At 36.9% G+C, this 13,290-nt stretch overlaps 1 protein-coding gene across 1 annotated transcript in view; it reads right to left on the bottom strand.

Moving 5' to 3' along the window:
- Positions 1 to 2,418: 2,418 nt before the first annotated feature.
- Positions 2,419 to 13,290, bottom strand: part of FBXL4 (F-box and leucine rich repeat protein 4) — a 59,846-nt gene continuing 48,974 nt past the window's right edge. Inside the window, exon 9 of the mRNA XM_027896252.1 lies at positions 2,419 to 9,304. Coding sequence (XP_027752053.1) covers positions 9,141 to 9,304 — 164 coding nt within the window. The 3' untranslated portion in view covers positions 2,419 to 9,140. The remainder of the gene's footprint in view (positions 9,305 to 13,290) is intronic.

Genomic DNA, 13,290 nt, shown 5'->3' with positions numbered 1-13,290 from the left:
TGTGCTTTCATAGGGCTATAGTAAGCTATATATTAAACAATAATAAACTTTTCTAATAATAAAAATTTTAAAAAGCTAGCTCACGAATTTGTATTGAAAAACATCCAGGGTGACTTATTTCAAAATGAACTGAGATAAAAATATGACAAACTGTTCCTCTGAATGCATCATATTGTATTTTATTTTGTTGGGGTTTTTTAAATGAATGCACAAAAGGTCAATGGATTTAGACAAATAATTTATTTTTGTTTTATTTATTCATTATTTTATGTACATTTGGCATTTTGCAATACTGTCAAAGGGAAACAAATTAAGTGCAAAGCAAGATAACTATTATAGGTTGAATATATTTTAACACATTTCTGTCATTGCTGAATTAGGAGACACTGACAACTCAGTGAGGACATTAATTTAAACTTCTTTATACATTTTAAATGATCCAACATGTCAACAGAAAAACAGCTTTAATTGACTAAACTGAAGTAATTGGTTAACTTTTTCAAGATAAAAAGTATCTTTGAGTTAGCAATATAAGGCATTAGATAATTTCTCCATAATAATTTAAATCCTTCATAAATATAGGGCTAACATCTCTGTTTTGTATACGTGTGTGTTCAAGTAAACCCCTACCTTATACCACAGAAACATGAGTCAAAGGTATTGAGATGAGGAGGAGCCAGGTATCCATGCCTGGGCTTCGTCTGCATACGCACAGACACCTTTGGGTTTACAAACCGCCCGCTCGCCCGCTTGGTTTTGCTAACCACTGCTTTCACCATACTTTAAATATGCTCTTATCAGCCTTTCTAATCTAAACCTCTCAACATCTGCTTCTCAAAGGATTTTTGTTAGGCAATTTGCTGAAGTCAGTTAGGACCTGCATGTTCTCATATATTCACAGCAGCATTTTATACTTTAGGGCTTGAACCACTATTATGAGGTGCAAATAAACAACCTCCCTTTGGACATTTTTGTGGCACAGTACTGAGATGAACTACGTAAAAGTTAAGGAGCTCTGGATCACGATGAAGAGTGGCTATCCTCCTTTATGCTAATTTGAATTAAAACATTTGCATAACCAACATACTCCCACCTGCTCCTTGTTATTCTTTTAATTGAAGATAAATGCCCCCTTTCTTCGTCAGGCTTTAATTACCCAAATTGGGAGGGGGGAAAAAAAAACCAACTACTAGAAAAAAAAAAAAAAGGTTTTCTAGTTTTAGCCAAGATATTTTGTAGGGAGCAATCAGATACAGTTCAACAACTAGAGCAAAGAAAGTTGTGGCCTTTGGTGGAAGCACGTGAAGCTAGGGGACTAATTGGGAGCACTGAAGGGTAAGCAACCTCTTACTCTGAATCCACTCATACTGACTTCCAACAGAAATTTTATATGGCCTACATGGACCCCTGGTTTTCCAGAGGTCAATTCAAGACACCAGTTTAAGATTAGTCTCCTAGGGTCTTGTCACTGGGTAGCTAGGTTCTTCTACAGGGTAATTCAGATCAGGAGATCATTTTCCTAACTTTAGTACCTACTCTGGATATTTAAAATTCAGTGATATAAATATCCTCCAGCTACAGAAAATGTGCTTAGAGGCAATTATCCCTTTTGTCCTTCTCAACTTCTTACTCCAAAAAGGCATAATTTGTTTCTGGTGATTACTAGCATAGCATGCACAGCACACCTATTTACAAACAGTGTCCAGAACTATTCCCTCTATTGCTGCTCTTTCACCTTTTAAAGCAATTAGTCTCTTTAAAAGGTAACGCAGTAGGAGTTTCCTGTTACATTACTCAAACTCCTATTGTTCCGGCAGAAAATGGGGCATACTATTAAATCATAAGTACAATGTAAGTATTTTGTTGCTGGTTAATTGATGGGAAGCAGGGAGAGACCTACTATTTTTAAATTAACACAGGTGCTGCGTTTAGGTATTTAAATCTGAAGGTCTGGAGACACGATTCCTTCTCATACACACATAGAAATAAATGTGAGCAGGAAATTTCCCCAGGCAATTCAAGCACCTCACTTACAAACATCAGGCCAATCTCCACAACCCCCAACTCCATTATCTGCCTGGTAAGGACATGAATGCAAAACACCACAAGATGCTAAAGGACTGCAGTGGCTTTATGCCCACTAGGTAGATTCAATATGATCACCATCACACAGATTTCACTGAGATGGCTCAGGGGCAGCTGTAATTGTAGGCATAAGTTAAATCAGAAGGTGCAAGATTCCCATGTGAACACATCAATTCATGGTTGTTTTAATTCACCTTCAGTAACTACTACAAAACAACTTTAAGTATAGACTAGCCATTAGTTTCCAAATCACAACCAAACCAGGTATTTTTAATTCACCTCTATTACTTTCAGAACAGTGTATCTGTGGCACTGCTGTGAAGAAAATAAATCTAGAGCAACCAAGGTGTGACAGAAGGAACCCATCTCCTGATGGTGAGCAGAGGGCTGTACTACCCAGCAGCTCTTGTCAGTAGTAAAATAATAAATAAATACACAAAAGATGGAAATTCACCACAATTATACCCAGGATCTCCCTAAAATGCTCAGACAGCTCAGTGTTACGTAAACTTGATCCTCTTTTTCACCTGAATTTAAACATTCGTGTTTAACACTACGAACAGTTAACTGCTGTACTCAGTTTGCAACAGAGTAAGCAGGAATAACTGGCATCTCAACCATGGTAATATATATAAACAAATACATATAAACAAATACTAAAGATACTCAGACTAAACTGTTCCTAATGTATTACATAAACTCAGTTTCTAAACAGAAACTATTGTCAGTACCCGAGAATAGGGTTATTTATCTTAGTCCTTGGTGTAGCTTTCAGACTTTGGAGTGATCACACTCCTGTAAACTAATTGTGTGTTTTGTATCTTATAGAACTGTATGTTGAAAACGATACCAAAATTTTACTTCAATAAGTCACATTTAGATTTTCCTTAAACAGTGAAAAATGTTACTTGTCTTAAAATTACAAAAAAGGAAATTAACAAGATTCTTGTGGCTGTTCTTAACATCACAAGTTCCTTAAGATATCCATTCTTCCTTTTCCCCCTCCTCCCTGCCTTCTTCAGCAATCAGTACACTGAAGCAAACAAAAACATGTCTCGAATCACAGAATGGCAGAATGGATGAGGTTGGAAAGGGACCTCTGGAGGTCAACTAGCCCAGCCTCCAACTGCTCAAGCAGGGCCACCTAGAGTCAGTTGCCACGATGATGAGTATATCCAAAGATGGAGACTCCACAACCTCTGTGGGCAACCTGTGCCAAGGCCTGGTCACCCTTAGCACAAAATGTGTCATCTTGTGTTAAGTTAGAGCCTTCTGTATTTCAGTTTGTGCCCATTGCCTCTTGTCCTGTGCATGGGCATCACTGAGAAGAATCTGGCTGTCTCTTCTTCATTCCCTGCCCTCCATCAGGTATTCCCACATATTAATCAGATTTCCCATGGGCCTCCTCTTCTCTAGAGCCTTCACTTTTAACATATTTACATCCAAACTGCAGTTTATTTGTCCTCAGAAAAGGACCAACAGCAAAAAACCTAAGCAATTAAGCACCTGGGTGCACACGCAAAAAATAATCTCAGATTCTAACAAAAAATGTGGCTGGGCAGTGGTAGGCAAAGGAAAAAATATTTTTATGTAGTTCATAAAAATGAAATGAAGAGACATCATGAATTACTGCACAAATATGTACACAAAAGGTCAATATAAGGGCCTTGAAATGCTAGATCTTGACTTAAAAGTATGAGCATGTGATATTATGTGGGAAGCTACGTTTCTGGGAGAGAAAACAGCTGATCTGGAGCAAGGCACTTACTTTCCTCACATCTATAAATAGCTCTGGCCACCCTTACACTAGTTTCCAGATAAATCTTTCTTTCTTTTCTCAACTTTCTTGACATTTGCATCACTTCAGTAACCAATGAAAATGAGTTTTCAAATAGTTGAGGGTATTTTTATTTGTTTATTTTTAGAAAAGGTGAACGAAACATGCCAGAGAAAAACTTCATTCCTCACAATGGATCCCTTTCAATTTAGGACATCTGCCCCAACTGTGTCATTTATCATTCTTAAGTGAAAACAAGACAGGGAGAACTCCATCAAAAGTAACAGTGCTTAGTCCATTAGCTGAAAAGCAAAATCTCACCACTGCCTGCTAGTACGGAGGCTGAATCTTCTTAAAAAGAGACACCTCCTGCTGATGCCCTTCTTTGAAACTTATGAGGATCTGTAACACTCAAGACTCATTTCTCAGCCCTTCCTAATGTCAGCTACCACAATTTGTCCCATGCCTGGGAATATTTAATAAAGAGCACCTTCTAGCATTTCATTTTCAAGTCAGAAATCTAAAAATCACAGAAATCACCACCTCAGTGAAGGACAAATGTCTTCATGTCTAACACAGCAAATTCAGATGCACTAAACCAGGATTCTTTAAGTAATTTCAAAGCTACAACTTATAGAATCATTATGAAAGATGAATAATGAATATATAAATCAATACATATAAAGTCGCTCCCATAGTTCTCATAATAAAATGCTACATTTTATCTATTTTTTTAAAATTTAATAGTCCTGCAGATATAAATGGGAAATATATCCCATAAGATGCAATAAGTACATACAGTAAGAAGCAGGACTCTACACACAATTTTTGCAAATGCACAGTGGGTAACATTTCTGATGACAGTAGAGCAATTAAACTACTCAGTCTTAATTATAGCAATATGAAAGATTACCAAAATAGTGGTAATATATCAGTTACATTTGCCTGTTACATTCATGCATTTACAGAACTTTACATATAGACAGTTAGATACATGAGATTTCAGAAGTGAGAACGGGGACTCATTTCTTAAAAAAAAAGAAACAAAACCCGACCAAAAAAAAAACCCAAAAGACATACCACAGGCATTGGCAAGGGGCAGAAGAAGATCCTGGCATTTAGAAACTTCTCAAGTTGTCAGAATTTCTTTAATTTGCTTCTTTCTGGATGGAATTTGAAAGGTTTTAAAGTTTGGGGATGGATGTTGTTTCAGTCTTGTTTTTCAAGACAGGTAGTACAGCACTGGATAGAATTAATCTCAGTTTAGTAGCTAACCTGAGCTAAATCACAGCTTCCACAGTCTCCAGAGAGGCTCTCCAGAACATGATTCATTCTACTTTCCTTAAATATCTATCTTAGGAGGTGATTAATAACTCTCCAGGGATGCCCAGATTCCTCTCTTGAAGGAGATGCCTAACTTTCAGGGAGCTAACGTTCAGTGAGATAAATTCTACTCACTGTGTACCATGATTACTGGACATCTTGTATCTGGAAAAGTTACTGTAAGAGCTCTAATGAAAGAATCAGACAGAAAATGCTAGTTTTTTAGTGGGTTTTGTTAGTTGGTTGGTTTGGTTCTTTTTTTTTTGGTCTGCAATTTGGACCTCCAAGTACATGGGGATTATAAGATCCAAACTGATATATAAAAGTCGTGCTCATTAATGTACTTAATCAGGTGTATAATTTAAAGAGCAGAAATCCCATCCATTTCAAGAGAGTTATGTAGCCAGACAGCTCAGAATTATGAATACAAGTAAGTACACTATTGAACTGAAGCCTTGAAGAGGCTTTAAACAATAAAGGTATCATACTAGTTTTTAAAATTACCAAAGGAATGACGTATTTACCTACATGCCATTCCCACATCAATTTCCTAGATGGTATGGAAGCCCTCTTCTAGTGTAAGAGCAGGAGCAGTTCAGAACAAACCTCTTTTTTTCGACATGTTAGCCATGTTTTTTTTAACATTTGTTGCCAAAGCACATCTTTTACAAAGCTTCAGAAAGACAGATGAGATCAAAGGACAAGATTAAACAAAAGGAATATCCTTAAAAGCAAAATTTATATAACGTGACTGAGGGACAGTCTAGTCATGGAGATGACAATTAAATTCCTCCAATGGAGGAATTGCCATAATTCATTTTGGATTAAATGAAACTAGATTATAAATTTCCTGCTATATGACTGCTTCACAAGTAGACAGTCCACAGTAGTTACCGGACTTTGCATTCACACTCTTCATACCCTGTAATACCTTTCATGTGTAGACAAACCAAAAGGCACTTTGGCAAAGCAACATAAGAAATCCAGCACATCTCTTGCCCAGGCTTTTTCTGCTGCATGGGTGGAGAGGAATTCAGTCTCCAGGTACAGTAAAACAACAGCTGAGAGTAGAATTGCTAAGAAACATTTTTTTGCCATTACACTTCACAAAAGTAATTCCTAAATGACAAACTCTGAGATTTATACATATATGTTTAAGTATGTACACATATCCAAAAAATTCATATATACACACAAACATATGAGTGTATATATATAATTTATGCATACATATGTATAAATAGATAGACACACTTTAGTATAAACCAGTGAAACTAAAAAGACAGTGATCTGTTCTTGCTTGTTTGTGACACTTAAGGAAGGTCTAAAAGCATGTTGTTTTCTTTATCCTACAAGTACCACAAATTTCAAGTCTGGTCTATCTCCTCTTTGCTGGAAGACTTCTTGGGACTTATAAGGCCATAGCTAAAAGAGCTTCCTACTCTCTGATTGAAGGTTGAAGTCTAGAACCACAGATGGAAGTCACTCCCAATCATTTCTCTGCCGTTTGAATTGATTGTATGTTGGCAAAAACTAAGTTTTAAACAGCCCAAATATAAAGCTGACTTCAATTTCTGACAACAGAGAATTCCTGAAAGAAACAATGCGACATAAAAACCAGAAAATCCTTCAGTATGAATAAAATGTCAATTTAAACCTCCTTTATGCTACCTAAAAAGCAAAAGAGAATTAAATTCTTCACATGATTACAAAACCACTTATTTGATTCACTGATGCCATAGAATTTAAACTGTATTATCTACCAAGTTAACCAGTTTGAAGGCACAATGGCTATCGCTTCATCCAAACCCCATTCTATTTACAGTGAAAAACAAACAAAAAGGATCTTTTCAGAAAAAAAAGGAGATTAACACAGATGCACCCCTGAGAAGAGAAATTTTACAACAAAAACATTTCTGTTCTTTGTAAACTCCCATTATCTGAACCTGTGTTCTCCTATAACTAGAATAATAACATTTAATACTCAATTTCAATGAAAAATATTACGTATAGATAAAAAAAAGTTTAAAAGTTCCAAGAACAATAAATGAACCCAAACATAATTGCAAGAAATGAGGTCTCACACAGAGTCACACCAAAGTTGACATCTTTCAGTGCGGAAGAAAAGTAAAGCAATCTGAATTTCTCTGACAATGCCCAGATTTCTAAAGGAAAAAAAATGGAATGGTGTAATCTAGTTGGAAATCCCATAGTGCCATCTGTGGGGAGGAAAAAAAATCAAAAAGTCAACTGTGCATGTCCTTCTTTGGATCTGGAATTCCCCAAAGATTCAGCAAAATTTAAAAATCTGAAGAAATAGGTCTTTCAATAAAATCAGATATATGTTCTGTAGCTGTTTCATGACATGGTTTATAAAGTCTTGGCACCAACACAAAGAGTTCAGAGCAGTCATTCAGGAGTCAGAGAGATTGTCAGATTTTTAATGATTCGTAGCAGTCCTCTAGTAGCAGTTTGGTTATTTACTGCATGAATGAAGTGTTCTTTGCCACTGATCTTCGGTACAGTAATGTACTTCTGCCAGACAAAGTATTTTTCTTCTTAGTCCAGTAGGTAATAAGTGCCATCAATACAAGGATAATAGAGCCAATATCAAATGACAGGCTACATTTCATGGTCCATATTCATCAACAATGGCTAAAAAGGTAAAATTTTAAACTCAAGCTGTACATAGTGACATATTCTAGTGGTGGTATTCAAAGAAAAAAAAGTGAAAAGCTTCATCCAAGAGAGTGCAAAAAGAAGAAACCTCCAGAAATTGTCCATCAACACAGTTTTCCTTCTCCAGAGGTTAAGCAGTGCTAAAGAGAGAGAGCAATAGTACTTTGAGCTACCATCTCTTAAAAAAAAAAAACCACAAAACAAAACAAAAAACTCCAAACAAACCAAATTCAATACTAAGGTTTGGTGATTAAAAAATCACCAGATCAACATTGCCTGTTTCAAACCCATTATATTTCCATTGCTGTTTTACTGAAAAAAGATGCTTGTTTTCACACTTGACAGTAAATCTGATGCCAGTGTAAGGGACAGTTGCTAATGCATTACCCTAAGTTCTACTTCTTGTGATACTCTGCACAGTAATCAGATGTATCACAAATCAAGTCTTGACCACGTCAGAAATTTGAAAAAGAAAACTACACTGGAGTTTTCTACACATTACCAGCTACAACATTAGGTACCTGGCTCAAACTTTGTATCTCAATCCCAAGAAGCAGATGGCAATTTTCTCTTTTGCTTCTGCTCAAAGTTCGGGTGGTTCAGGTTCTTGCATTTATCTGCTCTGTTGCTTAGGCTGGACTGTAAAACATCACTACATCTATTTCAGGTGGAGGACAGGAGAAAAATGTATCGGATACAGATCACTGCCAAACAACTGAAGAGGACAAAGTGCCTTTTTGACCTGTTCTTACACAAGCTTAAACAGGTTTTTAAAGAACTAATTATAGGCCAGATCATAGCATCTTATGCTGCAGGCCAAACTAGAATGCTACAATATCTGTGTATGTATATACAAATACACCTGTATAAATTTATATATACACACACAAACACATAAAAAGGAAGCACCCATATTTTCCTTACTGCTCAATATTGAACATTTGCTTTCACCTGGATATTAACATAGTTTACTGTGTGTAATACCCTATGAAAGGACATTTAAGAAGACATTCATTTGCTTTTCATTAAAGCCAAACATATGGCTGGTATTTAAAAACATGCAGTGTTACCAATTAACACAGAGCAAAATAATTCTTAGGTACAATATCAACTCTTTAAGAAACATAATACATATTAATGTATTTTACCCATTTGTATAGGTAACTAATAGTTTCCACTATTTCACAGCAGACTTATATTCTTCTTTAAAAAAGTCAACACAAATTTACAGGAAACAACTCTGTCAAATGAGTTCCACAGCAGCATATGTAGGGAGTCACTGGGTGAAACTCTTTTTTATGAACACATTAGGAAAGTTGGCATTCAGTTCTAGCACAACTCTATTATCAATCTGTGAACAGAAGGACACGTCGAGTAAAGAAAGATCTTTACAAGATTCCAGCAATTTTCTTAAAGACGCGGGGCTCACCATCCTTGTCCCTGTTCAAAAACAAAACAGAATTGTAAAGTTACCAAGAATAGTGTTTTAAAGCTGTTAGTACTGTGCCATGAAAAAAATGCTACTATAACACAACTTTTATCTAGATTATTTCAATTAGTTTTCAAATAAAAAGCTTCTTAGAGACTGTGCGGAACTTTTACCTTTATAAAGCCTATTGTATTTTCTTAACTGCTTAAGTAACCATCGTTTTCTACTGGGGGGCAACTTTACAATTTCAAGGGGAATCTTTAACTGCAGAAGCCAGGTACCCAAAGCCACAAAACCTCCCAGTGACCAGATGGTGGGCTTTAGCAGCAAGCAACATGGAATGCTACACTCATGTTCCCATGACCCTCCTGCTGACTGCACTGACTAGCACAGCAGATGAGCTACTGGGGGCTCCTCCAATTCCAAACACATCATCAAGGCCAACAGGGCTCTGGAGTGAGGGTGGGTATTACACACACACAGAGGCAACTGTTTAAGAGACTATTGATCATAACTATATCTATACTAAAAAGAAACACACTATTTAATCTTGCTAAAAAACAGATCCCAGTGAATGAACTCCAAAGTGTCACCCAGGGTCAGATGAAGCATGGGATTCAGTCAGAAACCAAATAAATGGATGTTGATAAGCATGTATCCACACTCATTATAGTTGATGGAAATCCAGTCAGTACAGTCCATAGTGCTTAGCACGAGGAGATGCAGCAGACTGGGCACCGGGGTGTGAGTCAGTATCCAGCAGTACCTAGCGCTCCTTGGGGTTCCCTGCACCTTACAGGACTCCCCACAGAGCTGGCAGACACTACACTGGACCCAGAAGAGAAGATTCATACCTTACAGGAATGGTTGGAAGCCAAGCAAGTTACTCTAGGCAAGTGAACTGAGTCTGGATGTCTACAGTGGGCTAAACTGTCCATCAAGCTCTCCTGCTAAAAAGTCTATATAACCAACACTACTGCTGATACCTGCTGGTAGACACTTCAGCTTACACAGATCCATCTTGAGCTAACTGCACCCCAAAAAAACCATCTAGTCCAGGATCTTGTCTAGGGCCAGGGCCAATAATGTTCCCTTCCTGCCCCCCTCCCATGAAAAAAAAAAAAAACACCAAAAAAAGAAAAGCAAAAGAAGATTTTTAAAGCAGCTTTTCATTGGTTAATCTTCTCAATTGCTAAAAATTATAATTTTAGGGTTTTTTAAAGCATGAATTGTCATGAATTCTACTACTTTTCTGAACTTCTTCATACTTACAGCCCCTTCATAACTTTCACAGTTTAAATATATAATGTTAAAGAAATAAGCAAAAAACCCAGCCTATTAATTGCAATAATTAAGGGGCAATGAAAGAAGCAGTGAGAGATCATTCCCAGTTTGCTACTTCTATATCACTCATAATCCCATGGACATCTGTTCTCTCAAGGCTCTCTGTTTTCCAGACTCTCTTGCATCTCAAAATGACTCCTGTTGTGTTGCTTCTGCCCTAATTTAGTGCTTTTGAAACTGGATGATGAGAACTATATAGTGCATTAAGTGCAAAGTCAGCAATTTTATAATAAGGTCTTAGTGTGTTTTCTCCATTTCTTGCCTAAGAAACCCTAATCTTCTCTATGCCCATTAGAATGGGACATCAGCAACAAGCTGACGTTTTCTAAAAGTTATCCACGGGATGTGTTTCCTACAAAGCAGTACCTAATACAAACCCAGTCCCCCATATGCTTAGTTAATGTTATTTTGCCTCATGCAACCACTTTGCACTTGACTGAATGTTTTTTCTCCTGTTTTATCACCTGCTCAATAAGAATCACAAGATCATATTGTCATTTTTCAGTGTTAAGTTCTTTGGTTTAAGATTTTTCTACCCTGAATACCTGTGTTTTGCCCTCTGGTATTATTTACCCCTTTGCCTGGTTTACTTATAAGTAGATCAGTGCAGATCACTGGTAACCACAGTAGTGATGTAACTTCACTGTGAAAAGAGATGATACACTCTTGTCCTCTGCTGTCTCTGAAACACTCATAATCCAGAAGACAGCTGAGTTACAGAAGCAGGACAACTTTGGCTAAAGCTTTTGAAAATTCAATCCTCTATGTATTGGAGCAGTGCTCAGGATCACCAAGAACTCAAAGGAATTCTGAAGGACTGGAGAGGCAGAACTATACTATCCTTGCAGGGATGCAGCTCTGCTTCAAAATATGGTAATGGCCTTCTCTTGTCCACTGACTGACTTTCTTATGGTTGCAACTGCTTTACGCAGAGAAAAACATAATCCCCCACTGTTTTGTAGCTCCTAAACTGCACCCTTTACAGAAAGTTGGGCCATATTTGTAACCCTGCATTACTCTATTGCTGAGGTTGATTTAAGTGACAGATCACAGACCAGAAATAAGATTTCAACTGCCCTGTATTTGAGCTCATTTAGAACCCTTGCATAAATACCATTTACTCCCAACAATTTATTATTGTTCAATGTATTGATTTGTTCAAAAGCTTTCTATATTGGCATTCCAATTCAAGGCAGCTCTCCAGGCTAATCTCTTGGAAAGAATGGCACTGATGTAGCAGCTTTCTTGATCCCCTCCTGCCATGAACACTAATGGACAGACAACAGTTCTCCTGCAACAGCCTTGTATCTAAGCAATCCTTCACATCCAGACTATTTACCAACCTCAGTAATTCCCCTGTAAACTTCTACCATAGCTGAAATACAACTTTAGCCAATGGTTCCTTAATATTTTATACTGCCATAACTCAGATTTTCTTTCACTTTCTAGAGTTCATCTTCCTATTTCATCCGAACAGGACTAATTTCCAGAAAGACAGCAAATGATTTCAGTAGTCTCCAGTACTCTTCTGCAAAAACAAGGGGGTATCTAAATGTGGTCTTCAATTATCCTGTGTCAGGCTCAGATTGGTTGCTTTGAGACATTACTGAACATCACCCAAAGACAGTCTTTGCTATCGTGCCCCACATTTTACCTCATCTACACAGAGAAAGCTTGTCATTATCATTGTGATTTTTAACTCCCTTATCATATGATCACTGTCATCACAACTGTCTGCTGGTGGATGAAACAGCCCCTATGGCTTTACCCAGAAATTCTGTAATATGTTTTATTTATTCACTCCACTTGACCATAAACTTTACCATAGTATCACTGTTCTACCATAAGGACCTGCTCTACCATTCCAAATGCGACTCTAGGAACAACACATTATGCTACTTATCTTTTTTTTCCACCAAGCCTTAAAATTGCTACTACATCAGCACCTTCATCTAAAACCAGTCTCATTTATGCATCACAGCTTTTATGCTTCAAGATCCAAACGTGTGTTTCTACAAAAATGCTAGATCTAGATGCCTAGCCATAGATTTTTTTTGTGTAGGATGTTCTTCATTCCTTCCTACCTGAACTTCGACAGTTCTCCTACCGTTTCATCTAAGACTAAGATTTTTGATAGATTTGCAAGTAAGTAGGTCATCCTAAATTGTACCTGTTTGGTTTTGTTTGTTTTTTTTTTTTTTTCCTTCTCAGACTTATAATTTTATGTTAGGAAATACCTTTATCTAAAAGCAATCCAGTTGGGATTTGGTTATTCACACCTCAGGATAAGCAAACATCATCTGTAATCTTACTTTCGTTTACACAATGTACAATTAGTGATGCATGTATCTTAAAAGTCCATTCAAAAGCATTTTAGAATTTTGATATAGCACATTTTCCCTTGCTTTTGAAAGACTGACAACATATCCTGCCAGTTGCCTATTATAGTGCATTTCTTCTAGAGTTTGGAGGCTTTTGAACCTTTGTTATTTACTACAACTTCTCCTGCCTGGACTAATCAGCCATTTCTCAGAATACAAACATAACCAGTATATTAAATTCTGCTATTTACTTCTGCTGTTAATTCTCTGAAAAAATTCTCTGACGTCACCTTTGTAAAAGGCACTTCTAAATGATTTAATTTATATCTCTT

Source organism: Empidonax traillii, unplaced genomic scaffold, assembly GCF_003031625.1.
Source record: "Empidonax traillii isolate 1590-97213 ecotype Southwest subspecies unplaced genomic scaffold, ASM303162v1 scaffold490:size896199, whole genome shotgun sequence".
NCBI classification, from domain to species: Eukaryota; Metazoa; Chordata; class Aves; order Passeriformes; family Tyrannidae; genus Empidonax; species Empidonax traillii.
This window is presented reverse-complemented; position numbering and strand designations above follow the sequence as displayed.